Below are 20,635 nucleotides of genomic sequence, written 5' to 3' on the forward strand. Positions count from 1 at the left end.
GTCTTGGTCACAAGGGCTGGAATAATTTCATAATGTAAACTTTGCTGTTTTTTCCTGCCTCCTTAGAGTAAAAAAACAAAACTCAGAAGCACTCTCAGGAAAGCCTTTCAAATTCCTTTTTGTTCTCTGGCTCCCAGTGACAAATACTTACTCTGTCTTTAATGTCAAAAGCTGGAGTCATAGCTTTGCACTATTTGATCCCTCCAGAAGCACAGCTGGGAGAGCAGCTGTCCCTGCAGAGCTGCTTCCTCTTGCTTGTTGGTAGAGCTACGATCTGCTTTGTCTAGGATTTCTTTCTGCTGGATCTCTCACTCCTCTCTCTCTCCACTTTCTCCTGCCCCAACCCAAGTTAAACAGCTCTTATGTGTTTATTGGTCACTTGTATTTCTTTTCTTTTTTATTATTTATTTATTTATTATTATTATTTTGAGATGGAATCTTGCTCTGTCAGCAGGCTGGAGTGCAGTGGCGCAATCTTGGCTCACTGCAACCTCCGCCTCCAGAGTAGCTGGGCCTACAGGTGCACGCCACCATGTCCAGCTAATTTTTTGTATGTTTAGTAGAGACAGGGCTTCACCATGTTGGCCAGGATGGTCTCGATCTCTTGACCTGGTGATCTGCCTGCCTCGGCCTCCCAAAGTGCTGGGATTACAAGTGTGAGCACCACGCCTGGCCTTCTTTTTTTATTTTTTGGAATCAGGGTCTGTAGCCAAGGCTGGAGTGCCATGGCATGATCATTACTCACTGCAACCTTGAACTCCTAGGCTCAGACGATCCTCTTGCCTCAGCCTCCCGAGTAGCTGGGACTACAGGCATATGCCATCACACCTAGTTATTTTTTAAAAACTTTTTGTAGAGATGGGGTCTTGCTCTTTTGCCCAGGTTGATGTCCAACTCTGGCTACAAGCAATCCTCCTGCCTCGGCATCCTGAGTAGCTGGAATTACAGGCATGCACCACCACACACAGTGATAGGGTTTGAATGTGTGTCTCCTCCAAATCTCACATTGAAATGTGATCTCCAGTAAGTTGGAGATGGGATCCAGTGGGAGGTGTTTGGGTCCTGGGGATGGGTCCCTCATGCGTGGGTTGGTGCCCTTCCGGTGGTAATGAGTGACTTCTCGCTTTCTTTGTTCACATGAGAGCTGGCTGGTTGTTTAAAGGAGCCTCTCATCTCCTCCTCCTCCCTTCTGTCTTGCTCCCTCTCTCATCATGCGAAGTGCTTGCTCCCTCTTTGCTTTCTGCCATGACTGGAAGCTTCCTGAGGCCTCACTGGAAGCAGATGCCAGCACTGTGTGTCTTGTACAGCCTGCAGAACCATGAGCCAGATAAGCCTCTTTTCTTTATAAATTACTCAGCCTCAGGTATTCCTTTATAGAAATGCAAAATGTATTAATATACCCAGCTAAGTTTTACAACAATTTTTTAGAGATGAAGTCTCACTATGATGCCCGTTCTGGTCTTAGAACTGCTGGCCTCAAGCAGTCCTCCCACCTCAGCTTCCTGAGTAGCTGGGATTACATGCACAAGCCACCAGCTTGTATTTCTTTGTTGAACTGTCTTCATGATCTTCAGCTGTTGCTTTCAATGTATTAAGAAAGATTTGAAACACATTATTTTGTGGTTCATAAATGTGAAACACACTTAAGGTTTTTCATGCTCATGTGTGAGATATCCCTCCCTCAAACCTTGTGACAATGTTGGCACATTACCTGTCGGACATGAGAAGGAAAAAGAGAAATATTTGAAACACACAAAGAATATAAATAATGATACACAAAAGCTATGTGAAGGAAGCAAGCTTCACCAATGCAGCTGGAGCCCTCCGTGCACTCTCCCCCGATTCCCTGCCATCCCCAAAAGGTAACTGTGGCCCTAAGTTTTGAGATCACATGGCCCATCCATCTTTTTATAATTTCACCATAGATGTTTGTTTCTCTACCATTTCCTTGTGCTTATGGATGTATCTGTAGCAATTTGCATCATTAGGAAACATCCTCTAGAGTCACACTTACGATAAAATAGCTTAACCACTATAGCTCACTACTGATGCTAAAGACCACAGGCTCTTCAGCTCCCCCATGTAATGGGAATTAACACGGGGCCAAGCAGATTTCCCAGACATGGCTTTATTTTGGGGCTTGTACTCCAGTAGAAGGGAGACAGTGAAGGTGCAAGGATTCTCCAGGTAGCTCACTGGGAAGAGCTGGTAGGACTTTTTGTAATCAGTCAAAGCATGGGACTTGGCATCAGGGGTAGGGTGTGCAGGCTGGGCTGGGCAAGGCACGTGAGGGGAAGGGCGTGCAGGTCAGTGCACCCTACCTGGTTGTGATGGCAGGGGCTACCTGGTAGTCTGGCCAGTAGCAACAAGGCTGTACATCAGGTTTTCAGCATTCCTTTCTGGGGTGGGACATTCGGGAACCTTGGTTCAATATTTGGATCTCCTAAGGTCAGTTTCTGGAATTCTTTAAGTAAAAGGCATAAGCATTATGACAGCACAGAAGAACACTATAAAATGGCTATTTTCCCTGTATGACTAAAGCCTCGGTGTTGGCAGGCATAGTGTCAGTGAGGTAGTGGTGTGGGTTTTGTGATCAATGGGATGAGAGAAGAAGAAAAAAGAGAAAGCATGTGAAGGAGGAGCCACAGCCCACTTTTATTCTATCCCACTTACTCTAGTTTTATTATTTTTTAAAATTTTCACTATGTTGTCCAGACTGGGGGATGGTGGTTATAGCGGTTATTGACAGGCACAATCCCACTATTGATCAGCACAGGAGTTTTGACCCGTTCTGCTTCCAACCTGGGCCAGTGCACCCCTCCTTAACCTGGATGACTGGGTGACCCCTGCTCCCAGGAATTCCCTGGTACTGAACTTAGTACAGACACCGAATCTGCATAGCACATTCCAGCCCAGAATGCCTGGGCTCAAGCGATCCTCCCGCATCAGCCTCCTGAGTCACTGGGCCTACAGGCACACCCAGCCTTCTATTTTTTTCAATCATTTGAAAAAATGATTAGCTCATTTTTTTGTTTAGGAAAAACAAAAATAGCTCATTTTTTTTTTGTTTAGGAAAAAGCATATTGGTGACTGGCAAAAAGATGATTCTCAGACCATCACATAGGAGACAGGAGTCATGGTGTCTATGTAACAGAGATGAGAAACAGATTCTGCTATGAAAACCTTTCTCTACACTCTTTTTTCAATGTTACAAGTGTCTTTCCAATACAAGAAAAAGAAGAAGGAATGAGACGGTATACGGAGCACTGACTACATAAGCCTGTCTCTTTCCAGCTCATTCATTCATCCCATCTATCCAACTAATAAATGTTTATGGAGAACCCACCATAAGTGCCTGGCGCCGAGCTAAATGCTGGGGAACAAGAATGAGAAAGACACAGTCTCTGCCCACTCATAGCCAAATTAGGAAACAGACAAATAATAATAATGAAAACAATGATGATAGCTCCTGGTTGGTGAGCACTTACTATTTGCGAGGCACTTGCTAAGCATTTATTTACGTTATCTCGTTGAATCTTCGTGTGATATGCATGGAATGGGAAATAAAACAATACCTGTGGGCAAATGGAGGAAGAGAAAACATAAGAAAATGACCTGAGGTTGAATGGTGGGGCTGGGATTTGAACCTAGGCAGTCCGACTCCAGAGCCTGGGTCTTTACCAGCTTCACCTACTGCAGAAGAAATGAATAATTATGATCGAGTGAGATAAGAGCTGGGACACAGGGGCAGAGGGACCGCGGGGCACTGACATCCTGCAATCCTTCTTTGAAAGTGCAATCTTAGCTCCCTGCAGCCTCGAACTTCTGGGCTCAAGCAATCCTCCCGCATCAGCCTCCCAAGTAGGGAGGACTACAGGCATGCACCACCATGCCAGGCTAAATTTAAAATTTTTTTTTGAATACAGATGAGGCTTGTCATGTTGTCCAGGATGGTTTTGAACTCCTAGGCTCAAGCTATCCTCCTACCTCGGCCTCCCAGAGTGCTTGGATTATAGGTATAAGCCACCATGCCCAGCTTAGTATACTTTTGTTAGTTTTGTGTTACAGCATTATAAATAAGCTAGTCATAAAACCTGGGGGAAAAGGCATCCACCAACTTGGTAACTTAGGGCCACAGAGAGATCACTGATGTCAAATAGGGTGGTTCTTTGCCAGGTGTCACTTGGCGGATCCCTGAGGGGCTGCAGAGCGACAGAGGAATTTCTCTTTTAAAAATGACGTGAGGGGCCAGGTGTGGTGGCTCACGCCTCTAATCCCAGCACTTTGGGAGGCCAAGGCGAGTGGATCCCTTGAGGTCAGGAGTTGGAGACCCACATGGGCAACACGGCAACACTCCGTCTTCTACTAAAAATACAAAAATTAGCCAGGCATGGTGGCACGCACCTGTAATCCCACCCAGCTACTTGGGAGGCTGAGGCACAAGAATCGCTGGAACCCAGGAGGCAGAGGTTGCAGTGAGCCGAGATCGTGCCACTGAATTCCAGCCTGGGTGACATAGCAAGACTTCGTCTCAAAAAAAACCAAACCAAAACAAAACAAAAAAACCAAAAAGTGACTTGAGGAAAGCAGCCAGAGTTGTATGGTCCAGCCAGACTTTAGGACTATTGCCTTGGTGTAGTGTCAAAGTGCCCAGCTTCTCAACAAACAGCTGGTTAGAAATCGTGAGAAGCTAAAGACGGCAAATTAACAAAAGAGCAAATCATGGAAGGTTTGAGTATGAGGACTTGTGAACAATGGGGAAATAACTTCTGTCATCCATACTATGGGGTGTGGCTACAAACCCCTCAGAAAAAGAATGAGGATAAACTTCCTGCAGAAACCCCCTTCCACTTTCTTCATGCTTCAGTCCTTTTCTGGACAGACCTCTTACCAGGAAGTAAGGATTTAACATTTAGTTGCTGACATGAGTTTAGATGATGGCAACAGATCCCTAAGTCTACCTCCTCCTCACAAATGGGCTTGGATTACTGCAATTTACAGGAACTGTTCTCTGTTTCAAATTAGTCAGAAAAATTACCCTAGCCTCAGCCTCTCAAAAGGAAAATTGCACTTGTACTCAGGTCCCGTGCCTATGCGCATCAACTATGATGGAGAGCACGCACCCAGCCCTGTAAATCCAAGTTAAGTCTCTGCTGATACCTGGCAAATACTTGTGGATACACTTGCTTCTTTCCCTTTGGTAGCAATCAACATTAAACAGTGGACTCTCTTCCAAGCAGGAACCATATCCAGAAGGCTCCTCTGTGCCAAAATTCAAGACGTTTAAAATGCAGAGATGATTTTTCTGGAAATAGGTTTCAAAATCCTTAAAAACTCTTTGGGTGGCAAGAAACCTATTCAAGCTAACTTAGGCAAAAGGAGTGCATTTCCTGCAGTGGCACAGCCTGGCCTCAGGCAAGGACAGGAGGTGAATGTCTGTGGAGAAGCCAGGAACTTTGAGTCTCTCCCTCAAAATCACGTTTCAAAAGAATAGGATTCTCTCTCTTTTTCTCTTTCACTCCCTGCTGCGTAGAGATTGTCTGGCCTGTCTCTGAGTCGCAGTTTCAGGTTCCTAAGTAAAGTCCTCTAATTGGCCCTGGCCTGTTCCAAGGGAGACAGGGTTGCATGGTACAAAACCAGCCGCGGTCACACACTGAGGAGAGGCAGGTAGAGTTCTAGGAAATGTGGGTTTTCCTAAGGGTCTTCCTTCTGGTGTCTGTAAAAGCCCCCAAATATAGGTTCGATTAAATAAATTATGTATCCTTTTATTTGGAATACTATATGGCATTTAAGTAGAATATTTAACAAAGTTAGAAAAATGTTCATAATATTGTTGATTGAAAGGGGAAAGTTATAGTGTAATATTATTATAGAAGGATAACTTTCTTATATAAAAAGAATTGTATTTTTTTTTTGTATATATACAAGCATGTGGAGAAAAGACCAGAGTGTATATAATAGAACGTTTGCAAAATTATATTTTATTTGTGTCTTCTCCATTTTGCACTTTTTTTTTTTTTGAGATGGAGTCTCGCTCTGTCACCAGGCTGGAGTGCAGTGGCGCAATCTGAGCTCATTGCAAACTCCGCCTCCCAGGTTCAAGTGATTCTCCTGCCCCAGCTTCCTGATTAGCTGGGAGTACAGGCGCCCACCACCGCACCCGGCTAATTTTTGTATTTTTAGTAGAGATGGGGTTTCACCATGTTGGGCAGGATGGGCTCGATCTCTTGACCTGGTGATCCACTCACCTGGCCTCCCAAAGTGCTGAGATTACAGGCATGAGACACCACGCCCGGCCTATTTTCCACATTTTTAATGACATTTATTATTTTGATCATCAGAACAAAGTTAATTTTTAAATTAACTGACAAAATTATCTGAGATGGAAGAAAACTCATAATTTATGTTCTGAATTTGATATTTTATAATTTTTGTTTTTAATCTGAAGAGACAGGATCTTGCTGTCACTCAGGCTGGAGTGCAGTGGCACGATCACCGCTCACTTCAGCCTCCAACTCCTGGGCTCAAGTGATCCTCTTGCCTCAGCCTCCCAAAGTGCTGGGATTACAAGTGTGAGCCACCGCACCTGGCAAGTACTTTAATTTCTGAAGACAACATGCAAACGAATGCAATAAAGGTTACCTAAATAAGTGCCTCTTTTTAGAAATAGTTTGGAGAAAATAATTCAATACCTCTTATTTATAGTTTTGTAATGTTCTTTTTAAATGCTTCTTACAATATATTGAAAGTTAAGATCTTTCAAGGAAAGATTTTGAAAAGTGTCCTGGTCTGAAGTCATTATGTTTTAGAATCACGTTTTTAAAACATCTTAAAAAGTCGTGTCTTTAGTATTCGGTGCAAAATTTAAACATTGCCTGCAATTGTGGAATAACAATAATCCTAGTGATAGACATGATTGAAAAAGGTGGCCGGGTCCAAAAGAGAAACTTCTTTCGGGGAAAATGGCCATCCCATCGTTCTACATAAACTGCCAGTTTTTCTTTAGCGTGAAGTGAGAGGCTTGAGGACAGGGAAGCATCCGAAGGGAATTTCTTAGTTGGTCATTTCCTAGCAGAGAGGTTGAGTTAGGTGCTTCTCCCTTGATATGGTTCGGATCTGTGACCCTGTCCGAATCTCATGTTGAGTTGTAACCCGTGTTGGAGGTGGGTGGGGTCTGGTGAGCGGTGATTGGCTCATGGGGACCGTTTCCCGGGGTTTAGCACTACCCCGCCTCTTGTTACTGACATCCGGCTGTTTGAAGATGCGTGGCCCCTCCTCCTTTTCTCTGCTTGCTCCGGGTCTGGCCTGACTTGCTTCACCTTCCATTACTTTCCTGAGGCCTCCCCGAGCCATGCTTCCCGGGCAGCCTGCAGATCCATGAGCCAATTCAGCCTCTCTTCTTTGTAAATTACCCAGGCTCAGGCGTTTATTTATAGCTGTTTGAGAATGGACTAATAAATACATCCCCTTACTTAGCCAGCCCTTGAAGTTTCAAAAACGAGGATCAAGCCGTGCCTGGGAGCATCCTTTAAGACGTTTGGACATAGGTTTTACTTGGAGTCTGGGAGATATGACCGAATCTGGAAGTCAAAGGAAAAAAAGCCAAGGTGAATCAGACAATTGTGTTATCAAATCTCAGGAGAGACGACTAGCGTGTCAACACCAGGGCAGAGCTTCCAGATGCTTCTAGAAGCCTTTCCCACCAGCTACCATCAGTTTCACTCAAACTGTTACCCATTCCCACGTCTACTGGTAGTGGAACCTGCTCCGGCATTGCCTTCCGCTCATTTCTACCTTAGCCTCTGATCTGACCCCTCCCTCTCCTCTGTCCATGGACCTAGCCTTCCCCTGGCTTCTGCTCTCTTCTGGCTGCTTTTTTGTTGACTGTCTTTTTTTTTTTTTTCTTGCTTCCCTGCTCTGGATTGCTTGATCTCAGGCTTGATTCAGAAAGAAGTCATACGTAATAAGACAAAGTGATAACGATTTTAAAAAGCAACATCAAAGTTGCTTTAGGAAAGCCAAAAGGCCCCAATTATTTCCACCCGAGGTGGATAGCTGTGCGGCGGCTATACAGAGGAGGTGTGGAGAATGTGGGACCGCAGAGGCGGAATAGAAATGTGCCAGGTAGCAAAGGACCTTCCCAGCAGAGGCAAAGTTGGTAGAAAATGTTCAGAGAGGTGAAAGTGCCTAGTGTGCTTGGGATGGCTTGCAGATGCGGCTGGAAAGGCAGTGTGGGGCAGAGGGGCTGGTCTTGCCTTCATCTTCAGGAATTTGGACTTCATTCTCTGTATGTAGATTGTAAAGCATAGGAATGACTTGACTAGAATTAGGAAGATCATTTGCCTTCAACACCAAGGATGGCTTAAAAGAAGGCAGGTTTTGCTCCTGCCCCTGATGTGGTTCCTCTCTGCAGCCTTAGCCCTCTCATGCCTCAGTACCATCCTTAACTGGGACCGCATTCCATGGTTCTGTTCTAGGTCTCTCTCTCTCTCTCTCTTTTTGAGACAGTCTCGCTCTTGTCGCCCACGCTGGAGTGCAATGGCGTGATCTCGGCTGACTGCAAACTCCGCCTCCCGGGTTCAAGTAATTCTCCTGCCTCAGCCTCCCAAGTAGCTGGGATTACAGGCTCCTGTGATCAGGCCCGGCTAATTTTTTGTATTTTTAGCAGAGACAGGGTTTCACCATGTTGGCCCGGCTGGCCTCAAACTCCTGACCTCAGGTGATCCACCTGCCTCAGCATCCCAAAGTGCTGGGATTATAGGCATGAGCCATCAAGCCTGGCCAGGTCTCTCTTGTTTCAATTCTTTCACTGACTGTATCTGTTCTCATGGTTTCAACCATCATCCCTGCACCATTTCTAGTGCTGTCCTCCCTGCCAGCTCTAGCCTTACATTTCTAGTTGGCTTCAAATCCTCTGTACCTACATCGATCACCAGCTCCTCAAACTCAAATTGTGTGCAGCTAGACTCTTCAAATCCTTCCCTCCAAAATCAGTTCTTCCTCCCGACTCATTTCTGCTCTTTGTTTCACCATTCTTCAAGTTATCCAAGCTTAAAACTTGACAGCGGTGACCTCTTCCCTTTCTTTGACTCTCATCATTAACCCATGTCCAAGCTCTGTCAAGTATTTCTTTGTGGTATCTGACACCTGCACGTTCCCAGACCTACAACCACCATCCTACTTGAGACCTGTTCCTTGTTATAGAAGCAACAGCCTCTTACCTGGTCTCCTGTCCCTGGTAGCTCTCCTGGGTCATCCTATTTTGGTATAGTTTCTAAAAAACTGTTCTGATTATATAGGGCCATGTATAAGGTAATATTGAGCATAATCAAAATTACCCTTAAAAGTCTCTTAAGGAAGGCTGGGCATGGTGGCTCATGTCTGTAATCCCAGCACTTTGGGAGGCCGAGGTGGGCTGAACACTTGAGGTCAGGAGTTCCAGACCAGCCTGGGAAACATGGTGAAACTCCATCTTTACTAAAAATACAACAACAACAACAAAAAGAAATCAGCTGGGCATGGTGGCACATGCCTGTAATCCCAGCTACTTGGGAGGCTGAAGCAGGAGAGTCACTTGAACCTGGGAGGTGGAGGCTGTAGTGAGCTGAGATCGTGCCATTGCACTCCAGCCTGGGGGACAGAGTGACTCCGTCTCCAAAAAAAAAAAAAAAGAAAAAGAAAAAGAAAAATCTCTTAAGAAGATGCTATATTAAAATCTAACAAACTATGTCTCCTGAAATCCCACAACAACAAAATGCATTTCTTAGCTGAGCACGGTGGCATGTACCTGCAGTCCAAGCTGCTCAGGGGGCTGAGGTAGGAGGACAGCTTGAGGCCAGGAGTTCCAGGCTGTAGTGCGCTCCGTTTGGACCTGTGAATAGCCACTGCGCTCCAGCATGGACAACGCAGCACGACCTCATCTCCAAGAAAAAACAAAAAAGACACATTTATTGTCTCCAGCAGGGGAATAGATTGTGCTTTCTTCTGTCAAATGCCAGATAATGTAACTGACTTGCATTTAGAAGGCATTTTTGGAAAAAAAGATGTATTTTTAACACTCCCTCCATGTAAGGCAAACAAGAGCTGAAATCGACGAAGAGACTAACAGCAGATTTGTATGTCCTTACCCATGCTCACCTCAGGCATGAGCTTTTGCAAAGTTCTTCTGTCCCTCTCCTTTAAAAAACGGTTATCAGGCCGGGCACAGTGGCTCGCACCTGTAATCCCAGCAATTTGGGAGGCTGAGGTGGGTGAATCACCTGAGGTCAGGAGTTCGAGACCAGCCTGGCCAACATGGTGAAACCCTGTCTCTACTAAAAATACAAAAACTAGCCAGGTGTGCTGTCAGGTACCTGTAATCCCAGCTACTCAGGAGGCTGAAGCAGGATAATCGCCTGAACCAGGGCGGTAAAGGTTGTAGTGAGCCGAGATTGGCCACCAGACTCCAGCCTGGGTAACACAGCAAGATTCCGTCTCAAAACAACAAAACAAAAACCAATAATCATTATTATTATTATGTTTGCTTTTGCTGAATGTATGTAATCCAATGGGTAGAATTAAGTGCAGATACGACAACATTTCTCTGGTGGTTCAGCTGTTTGGGCTGGGGTGTCCACATGTCCATACTGAGGCCCTCTTCAGTGCCAGTCAGGGCTGGGTGGGAAGAAAAGGAACCTGGGGCCTGTCCCCCTGAATCCTCAATTCAGTTGAAAGGCCAAGGATTCAGAAGCTTCTCAGTTCAATCCAGGACACCCAGGTCTCTGTGAAGGTGTATTTTTCAAGTCAAGTTGGTAACTTCTAGATATTTAGAGATATGGTATAGGACCCTCTGTTTGTATTCTTGCTTTGGTCCTACACTGAATACGTAGAATGTTTTCTTGAATTGGAGGGAGAAGCAGCAGTGGGGGCTTTCCTACATACCTGCACAGTGCAAACAATTTCAAATTGTTGGGAAGGCCCGCAGCCATTCCCACTGTCTCTCCCCAGGTCTCCTGGGCTCCTGCTATTTCCTTCTCCCGGGCAGTCTTATACTGTACTACAAGTAAATCCCAAATGCTTCTTACTTTCTGAGGTAGAGAATTCCGATGCCTGCATGGCACCTGTTTTCTAGAACCTGCTACTTAAAGTGTGGATCACAGGCCACAATAGCAGCAGAATCAGGAAGCCTGGTGGAAATGCAGCCTCTCAACTGCCTGTGAGGCAGCATTTCCTATTCCTTGGAGCCCTAAGGAACATAGTGGGGAAATGCTGGCAGAGAAGCAGTGGATGCTATAGGAAAATGTGGGACAGGGCAGGGGAAGAGAGGAGCAAAGGTAGGGCCTCCAACCTTGAAGAAGAATAAGAAAATGGAAAAGAAATGGTGAGAAAAGCAAAAACAAATCCAGGACAACAACAAAAGCCTGAATGAAGAGAGTTTTCTCCAGGGGACCAGAACCACCACAGCCTCCTGTCTCATTCAGCAGAGGGGCTGACGAGGGTGAGAACAAGAGAAAGACCCTACCTAGACTTGACAATCAGGAGGCAGAGTGAAACATGGGAGTGTGTTGAGGGGAGGGCCTTGGCTTGTAGGGATGGAGGGTGGGAGGAGAGGACCAGAGTCTGGAGGTGGTGAGAAAATGGAATGGAGGGGAATCTGTCCACTTTGGAGAGACAGAGGAAACAGGTAGGAAATGCCCCATGTGCATTTGGATGACAAATGGACAATACTGGTTTCTTTCCAGCCAGGCTGCCCCAGAGAGGCAGAAGGAGAGAACACAGCCAGGCAGCTCTGGGCAGAGGGAGAGAACACAGTCTAGTGGTGGAGGGGTAGCTTTGGTCTCTTCTAAGGCATAAGGACCTGACCCTCCTAAAATAGCCCAAAGTCACCCCACACCCCTCTGCATCAGGCTGCAGTGTCCACTGCTGGCTTCTGTCCTGCTGGGCCACATCTCTGATCCTTCAGAGGTGCCCCTAGCTAAGCCACAGGAAGCCCCCAGAGCACCTTCCTTCCTTTTCAGCCTTCCTGGGCTAAGTAAGGACATGCTCATATTTGGAGGAAGATAGGACAAACCCCAGGGCAAGAGGTAGGTGCCATGTGAGGGCCTCTCTGGTGCCATCTCTCTTGCCTAAGGTGCTGAGACCATAAGAGTCCTGGGGAAGTAGCAACTCTCAGGGCAAGCCTGGTCACTTCCAACCCAGCATTCTTGGAACCCAGCCCCTTTTACTGTTGTCTGATGGGTTTTTCTTGCCCGAAGCACAGATAGAGCCAATTTACCAAGACAGCAATATTGTAACAGAGAAATAGTTGAATAAATGGAGCTGGCTAAGTAGAAGACTGGGGTTTATTACTCAAATCAGTCTCCTCCAAAATTCAGAGACTGAGATTTTTAAAGAATGATTTGGTGGGCAGGGGGTGAGGGAATGGGTGCTGCTAATTGATTAGGGATAAAATCACAAGGGTGTGGTCTTCATGCTCCTCTAGGTGGGGGCGAGAGGACCCAGTGGGGTCAGTTAGTTGTCAGAAATGCAAGTTAGAAAAACACCTTTAAAAAAAAATCTTAGGTTCTACAATAGTGGTGTTATCTACGGGAGTAATTGGGGACGCTACAAATTTTTTGACTTCCAGAACAGTGCTGGTTCCATTTAACTATGCCTATGTCCCTCTCATGACCCTAACCTTGTGGACTTTCGTTAGTTTTACAAAGGCACTTTAGTTTTGGGAAGGGTTATTATCATCCTTGCTTTAAGGTTAAACCATAAACTAAATTCCTTTCAAAGTTAGGTTGGTCTATACCCAGGAATAAACAAGAAAAGCTTGAAGGTTAGAAGCAAGATAGAGTTAGGTATGTTAGATTTCTCTTACTGTCATTTTGCAAAGGCAGATTCATTGCCTCCAGGCACTCAGTTCTGCTCTCCACTCCCTCCCTGTTGCTTGGGCTGGCGGGCTCTCACCCTCCCACTCTCAGCCTCCCTTCCAACTATTTCCCTGGACTGCTCGCTCCTTCTCCTCACACAGCTGGCTTCAAATCTAAATTTAAAAACTTAACCTAAATAAAAAAATCCTGCAGTGGTTTTTTTTGGAATTACTATCACATTTGACATACGCAGAAACTGAGGCACAGGAGGTTGTCTGTTGGTGTCACTCTCCAGAACACTGGTGCTGGGGTTGGAATGCAGGTGGCCAGGCTCCAGGGCCCCCTCTGTGCCTCTTTGAGGAGACAATTTCCTCCTCAGCCTGAGACCTCCTCCACCACGCTCAGGCACAAACCTTCACGGCCAGGGAATCATTTGCCCAGGGGAGGGAGTGTACAGGGGTGCCCAGCAGAACACAGAGGTCAGCTGTCCTTTTCAACACAGAGGTCAGCCGTCCTTTTCAACACAGAGGTCAGCCGTCCTTTTCAACACAGAGGTCAGCCGTCCTTTTCAACACAGAGGTCAGCTGTCCTTTTCAACACATTTCTAAACTTGGCCACAGCAGCGAAGTGGCCACCCAGCGTACTTTGGACTTACATGTGCTTGGCTCTGTGTCTGTAGGAGAAAGAGAGGTGGTTTTGCTTTTGTTTTGTTTTTTTAATTTTTTTTTTTTTTTTTTTTTTTTTTTTGAGATGGAGTCTCACTCTGTCGCCCAGGCTGGAGTGCAGTGGCGCAATCTACGCTCACTGCAAGCTCCGCCTCCCGGGTTCACGCCATTCTCCTGCCTCAGCCTCCCCAGTAGCTGGGACTACAGGCACCTGCCACCATGCCCGGCTAATTTTTTGTATTTTTAGTAGGGACGGGGTTTCACCGCGTTAGCCAGGGTGGTCTCGATCTCCTGACCTTGTGATCCACCCGCCTCGGCCTCCCAAAGTGCTGGGATTACAGGCTTGAGCCACCGCGCCCGGCCCGCTTTTGGTTTTTAAGTTTCACAAGCTTAGCTGTGACCATCGTGAGGCAAATACAGGAGAGGCAGAAGACAGTGTGGTGAGATAAAGCCAGTTCTTCACCCCAAAAAGAGTGGAGCCAGGGAAGCAGACGAGGAAGCAATAGAGGCAGCTTCTGATGTAATGTGGACCCTCCAGGTCTCCACCACTCCATCTTCCCCGCCCACACTTCCTCTCCTTTAAGCGCCCTGTCCAGGAGCCTGATCCCTGGCCCCGTGCTTTGTCTCTTCTCAGGACTGAGAGACTCTGTTGTCTCTTTCTCACCATGCTTCCCCTACCTGTGTGCCAGGTGAACCTCCTTATCCTTCACCCTCTGTTCTTTTTCTCCTACAAGAAAGTTATGGATTTCCTCTGCAGAGCCCACTGTGGCTTCTGCTTATTTCCACTGTAGCCTTTATCTGCCTTGTTATCATGCTACCCAGGGCAGAGAGAACGTCTTTCCATCCTAGGGTATGGTCCCTGGCTAGGGCTCTATCCTCAGACCCGTGGTCACAGACCTAGGTGAAGACAGGGATTTTTGTTCTCCTCCCAAACGTTGCATTTCCCAAGACCACCCTGGCCTGCTACGTCCCCATCCTGTGCCTATAAAAACCCCGAGACCCTAGCAGGTAAACACACAGGCGGCTGGACGTTAAGGGCATATTCACAGGCACCGGCAGGCCGGCAGGCCATTGACCAGCAGAACAACTCGGAGTTTAGCTGGGGTGGTCAAAGAAGAGTTGGCCGCTCAGTAGCCACCCTCCAGGGGAAAACCTTCCCACTCCATCCCCTTCTGGCTTCCCCCACCTGCCAAGAGCTATATCCACTCAATAAAACCCTGAACTCATTCCCCAAGTGCAGGTGTGGTCTGATTCTTCCAGTACATGAAAGCAAGAATCCCAGGATACAGAAAGCCCTCTGTCCTTGTGATAAGGCAGGGGTCCAACTGAGCTGACTAACACAAGCCGCCTACGGACGGCTAAACTAAAAGAGCATCCTGTAACACACGCCCACTGGGGCTTCAGCTGTAAACCCTCACCCCTCGATACTGCCGTGGGGTCAGAGCCCCACAGCCTGCCCATCTGTATGCTTTGAGTTTGAGCAGCGGGGCACTGAAGAAGCGAGCCATATCCCATTGCATGCCCTGTGAGGGACAAGGGAACCTTTCCCGTTTCAGAGGCACCTGCTAATGCTGCTGCTTTTTTTCTTTTTGTTTTTCTTTTTTTTTGAATCTCATTGTGTCACCCAGGCTGGAGTGTAGTGGTGCGATCTTGGCTCATTGCCACCTCCGCCTCCCGGGTTCAAGTCATTCTCCTGCCTCAGCCTCCCGAGTAGCTGGGACTACAGGCATGCACCACCATGCCCAGCTAATTTTTGTATTTTTAGTAGAGACAGGGTTTCAACATGTTGGCCAGGCTGGTCTCAAACTCCTGACCTCAAGTAATCCACCCACCTCAGCCTCCCAAAGTGCTGGGATTACAGGTGTGAGCCACCACACTGGCCCCTACTAAAGCTTCTTAACTCTGCTGTGTATATACTGCTTAGAATGGGCATATTCTTTGGAGCTGGAGTTTGGAGAATGTCTCAAAGCTTCCTAAGCGTTGAAGACAGACACCATTCCTTCCTTAGGCTGTGCCGCCCACCAGCCTCTTCTCCTTGATGAACAGGGAAGAAGAGACACAACACTAGAAGGAAAAGGGAGTTCTGGCACAGTCCTGGTGTTTGTCTGTCCTTCCGAGATTGGCTCTGGGAGTGTGTGGATGCATTTTGGCTCCATGGTGAATGGCTGTTGGAGGGAAAGGATAGTGTGTTTAGATTTCTGCTCTGTCACTTGTGAGTGGTGAGGCCTTGGGCAAGCACCTGACCTTGTAGAGATTCTGCTTTTTTACTTGTAAAATACTTTCTTCATAGGGATGCTATGAGAACAAATGACAGGCACTGTAAGGATTCAATGGATGCTTGTTTCCTTCATAGCACTTAGCACAGCCTAGTGCTTTTGTCTGTGTGCTTGCTTTTCATTCTCTTCCTCATCTATTAGATGACAAGCTTGATAAGAGCTGGGTCTTATGCTCATTGTTCCTGGGAGCCTAGCACAGTGTCTGGCACAGAATGAATGAATGAATGAATGAATGAATGAATGAATGTGTACTGAATAACATACTGTGATAGCACACTAGTTTGAGATTCCAGCCTCTGAGTTTTATTCTCATCACTAACACTGAGATATTCCCTGAGCTTGAGTAGATCACTTTTTCTCTGTCTCTAGACTAGTTTCCCCAACCATTAGGTGAAGTAAATTTAACCTCTTTCTTCTTAATAGGAATATTATTAGGACCTACGTGCTAACGTGTCCAAAGTACTTAGTGCTTCTCAGATGAAGGTTTCTATTAAGTCGGTACGATTAATCTCAGGGAGTTCCTTGATTTTCCCCCAAATACAGGATACATGGCAAGGGTGGTTTTTGCTTTTTCTGAGGAGATTGGGAGATTTTGCAATAGTGGATCCCATATAGCGATTGTTTATTGATATAGGAACATAACTAATGTTTCTGAAATGTAGCTTCCTTGATTTGATCTCTATTATATGATGTTTTCAAAAGAGCTTAATCAGAGCCCTCCATATTTCTGTTTGTTGGCAACAGGAGTGCCCTGTTGCTAGGAAGTTCACATGGGCATTGCGGAAGGTGACAGCCACTGTAGGTGCCAGACCCAAAGGGAGAAGGGGATGGGGACAACATGCGGCAAGGAGGTTCTCTGGGGACTGCTTGTCCATGTGGGCACACTGCCACCTGTGTCATCAGGTGTCCTCCTTGCAGCAACTGCTCAGGGGTTGCCAGAGCTGCGTGACTGTTGTCCTTATGTGGCAGTCAGTACCCACAGTCTGCTTCCTGCTGTGGCCATGGCAGCAACAGTGGCCATAGCATAGAGGAGAGGGGATGTGGTAAAGGTCGGTGAGATGGCATTTAATCCAGATCTTCAGAAATTGGTAGAACTTGGACAGGCAGGCCTGAGGAAGAGCAGCTTTCTAACCAAATGGTCTGATGCAAACCAAAGCACAAAGGTCACAATGAGGATGGTCTGTACCCAGGGCTTTGGTGATGTGCTGTCACTGGTGACGGCTGCTGAAGGCCAGAAAGAGCTGCTATCTAAAGTAATAACAAAAATAGAGACACCCAACCAGAGGGTCTGTGAAAGAGGAGGAGGCCTGCAGAGGGGCACAGGGTGATTGTAGAGGAGGAGGCCTGCAGAGGGATGCAGGGTGATTGAGGAGGGGGAGGCTGGCAGAGGGGGGCAGGGTGATTGAGGAGGGGGAGGCGGGTGGGGGGGGGTAGGGTGACTGAGGAGGGGGAGGCCAGTGTGGGGTGGGGGCAGGGTGATTGGAGATGGGGAGGCCTGCAGAGGGGTGCAGGGTGATTGAGGAGGGGGAGGCTGGCAGAGGAGGGGCAAGGTGATTGGAGAGGGGAAGGCCAGCTGGTGGGGGAGAGAGGCAGGGTGATTGAAGAAGGGGAGGCTGGCAGAGGGGGGGCAGGGTGATTGAGGATGGGGAGGCCAGCAGAGGGGTGCAGGGTGGTTGGAGAGGGAGTAACCCAGAGTTGGGAAGACCAGGCACACCAGATAGACAATTCGACCTGGAGTATGCTAGTGGCAGTGGAAGAGGAAAGAAAAGGACGGCATACTTTGAAGACCATTGCAAGCATGACATAACTTTTTCCTTGAGTAGACCTGCAGTATGAAGCCATGAGCTGAATTATTAATACAACATGACATTTGGGGGCCAACTTGTAGGCAAGATGCCCTCCTCCATCCACCTCTCATTCATTTAAAAAGGATTAACTGAAGGCTCCCCTGAGGCTCTGGCCAGTGGTTTTCATGGACCCGAAGGTGGGGAGCCATCTGAGAGGGAAGGCTGTCCTCCCTTACTTCTCATCCTGCAGAAACTTCATAGACAACTGTTTTCACTTTTCTGTATTTGTTCCCATTATTCATAACATCTTGGTATTTTGATATATTTCAGGTTAATGGAATTCAAGAACATAAATTCAAGCGGATAATATAATGAAAATACTACTATCTCCATAAGTCAGTCTTTTTAACTGCCTAAAGTTTTAACCAAGTCCCAGAGCTTTGGCTAATGATGAAAGAGGTAACAGAACAAACTCAAGTCTCTCGTCGAGCAGATGGAGCTGGTGGATTCCAGGACACTCCCCAAGGGAGCCAGGGATGACCATCTACGGATCTCAAAGTGCCAACATTTGCAAACCAGGACCCAGGAGCCCATTTAACAAATGTCAGGGCAGCCTGCAGAGAGGAATGGAAGGAAGAAACATGCATTCCACATCTGGGAGTGTTTAGAAGTTGGAAACCGATCATTTAGAAGAAGAGAGGAATTCCCTTTACTTCTCAATCAATAAATCATTGCCACATAGTTTAATAGCCTCCTCTCCGTTGGCCTCTTATTTTTAAATCTCCCTCATCCTCCCTCTCTCTCTAACTGCATTTATACATGGTTATTAAACCAAAGATTTATATGAGTTTAAAGCCATTTCCACATGTATAATGTGGAAATGTTGGCATTATTCTTTCCAGGACACCAAAATTTATGTGAGGTCAAACTATAAAGGAGACAAACTGTCTCTTTTGTGCCTGCCCTCCCTCTGTCTCCAGGGAAGAGCTCTTTTGGGTGGAGGTGATCATGAGCTCTTTTGGGTGGAGGTGATCATGAGGACTTCCTGGAAGAGGGGGCATTTGAGCAAGGTCCTAAGGACAGGATTACTGTAGTTGGAGATAACCAGGTAGGAATTCCAGGTGAAGGGAAAAAAGAGTAAATAACTGATTCTAGAGTTATTTACAGGTATACCTTGTTTTATTGCATTTCACTTTATTGTGTTTCACAGATACTACGTTTTTTACAAATTGAAGATTCAAGGCAACCCTGTATCGAATGAGTCTATCGGTGCCATTTTCCCAACAGCATATGCTCGCTTTGTGTCTCTGTCAGCATTTTTTGTCAATAAGGTCTTTTTAAAATAATGTATGTACTTTTTTTTTTTTTTTTTTTTTTTTTTGAGACGGAGTCTTGCTCTGTCGCCCAGGCTGGAGCGCAGTGACCAGATCTCGGCTCACTGCAAGCTCCGCCTCCCGGGTTCCCGCCATTCTCCTGCCTCAGCCTCCCGAGTAGCTGGGACTACAGGCGCCCGCCACCTCGCCCGGCTAGTTTTTTGTATTTTTTAGTAGAGACGGGGTTTCACCGTGTTAGCCAGGATGGTCTCGATCTTCTGACCTCGTGATCCACCCGTCTCGGCCTCCCAAAGTGCTGGGATTACAGGCTTGAGCCACCGCGCCCGGCCGTATGTACTTTTTTTAAAGACATAATATCATTGCACACTTAAGAGGCTATAGTATAGTGCAAACACAGCTTTGATAAGCTCTGGGGAACCACAACATTTATGTGACTTGCTTTATTGTGATATCTGCTTTATTGCAGTGGTCTGGAACTGAACTTGAATTATCTCTGAGGTATGCCTGTATATTTTTATAGAGGCTAATAATCTTAAAGGCCTGTCTAAATGTAAACATTCAGGTAGGTAGGAGATGTTTATTGCTTCTGAGAAGTTGTTTAGCATTTTTCACAGAGCAGTTAAACCTGTTGTCTTTGCTAAGTATGGTATAGACAGAAAGAAGGGTCCAGTTTTGAGTCTCATGTGAGTCACGTGGTTTTGCCCAGAGAAGACGATTCTGTTCCAGGCTGTAGGTGCAGAGAGTACCCCAGACCCAGCATCACTTGCCTTGGTGACAAATCAGTGTCTCAGGGAAAACTCTCCCTACAGTTGGAAAAATAGCCCAAAATATTCAAAGCACACTTTATGCCGAGAGTAGTTTGGAACATCATCTTCTCGTCTTCCCTCACTCGCGCCGGCCCTCCTTTGTCTTGCCCATGAACACTGCTCTCCAATTACGCAGTGACTCCCCTAAAGAAACCAAAGCTCACTCTCATGCACTCCCATGCTGTACCGGTGCCGGGGGTCGGGAGAGCAGAGAACAGTCCCATTGCAGGGCAGCATCTGGAATAACCAGCCACAGATGCAGGCATGAGTCATCGTCCTCTGGGAGCCTCGCCCGCATCCCTGCTGAAGGCCCACACGGGGCAGGCCAGCTTGATCTACTGCCCATTGCCCTGCCAGGGCTCAAGGCGTCAGATGATTTCCCTCCCCAGGCTGCCATGTGTTTGCCACAGCGCACGGCACTTCACCAGCAGTTTGGCAATGGGCTCACGCAATGTTGGAGCTGGTCTCTCAGCTGTAAGAAGCAGGCTAGGACGCTGCCTGTGGCTTCTCCATGGCCTTGCAGGACATCTCCATGGAGAAGAACAGGCTCACAGATGACTGTTTTGAGACAGCAAGTTCACTGGACACCCATTTGTACCAAGGGCATACTTGGCATTCAGCTGTGTAGCAGGCACTTTGGGATGGGTGACAGAAAAAGAAGAACCCTGCCCTTATCTTCAGCTAAGGTAAAAGACCTGAAATAGCCATAGATAACACTGAGGGACCGTACATGCAGGCAGACATGACAAATACAACAGCTGTAAGTGTCGAGTGGACACAGAGTCAGGGACGCTGGGGTGGCTGGTGTGTGCTGAGGGAGGGGCCTTCGCATATGTCACCTCTGTCATTTGACACTACCCTAGAACGTGGATAGTTACCCCATCTTAAAGAGGAAGAAACTGAGGCCCAGACAGGTATTTAGCAGAAGATTTTT

General features: G+C 46.9%; 1 protein-coding gene, 1 long non-coding RNA gene and 1 pseudogene across 8 annotated transcripts in view; 2 read left to right on the forward strand and 1 right to left on the reverse strand.

Annotated features, from left to right (window-relative positions):
- Positions 1-18,308, forward strand: part of TTC13 (tetratricopeptide repeat domain 13) — a 101,991-nt gene extending 83,683 nt beyond the window's left edge. For all 7 annotated transcript variants that reach the window (XR_012416180.1, XM_073998319.1, XM_005539794.5 and 4 more), the window contains one exon: positions 17,892-18,308. Coding sequence is in view for 6 of the 7 variants with exons in the window: in XM_073998319.1 (XP_073854420.1) it covers positions 17,892-17,928 (37 nt within the window). In the remaining variant the exon portion in view is untranslated. The remainder of the gene's footprint in view (positions 1-17,891) is intronic.
- LOC123571236 (small nucleolar RNA U13) lies at positions 1,612-1,721 on the forward strand (annotated as a pseudogene).
- LOC141407354 (uncharacterized) lies at positions 6,169-9,923 on the reverse strand. The gene is made up of 2 exons (XR_012416225.1): positions 9,788-9,923; positions 6,169-7,580 (listed from the first exon to the last, which is right to left on the reverse strand). It is a non-coding gene; the product is annotated as an uncharacterized lncRNA (long non-coding RNA).
- Positions 18,309-20,635: the final 2,327 nt, after the last annotated feature.

This window comes from Macaca fascicularis, chromosome 1, assembly GCF_037993035.2.
Source record: "Macaca fascicularis isolate 582-1 chromosome 1, T2T-MFA8v1.1".
In the NCBI taxonomy this organism is placed as follows: domain Eukaryota; kingdom Metazoa; phylum Chordata; class Mammalia; order Primates; family Cercopithecidae; genus Macaca; species Macaca fascicularis.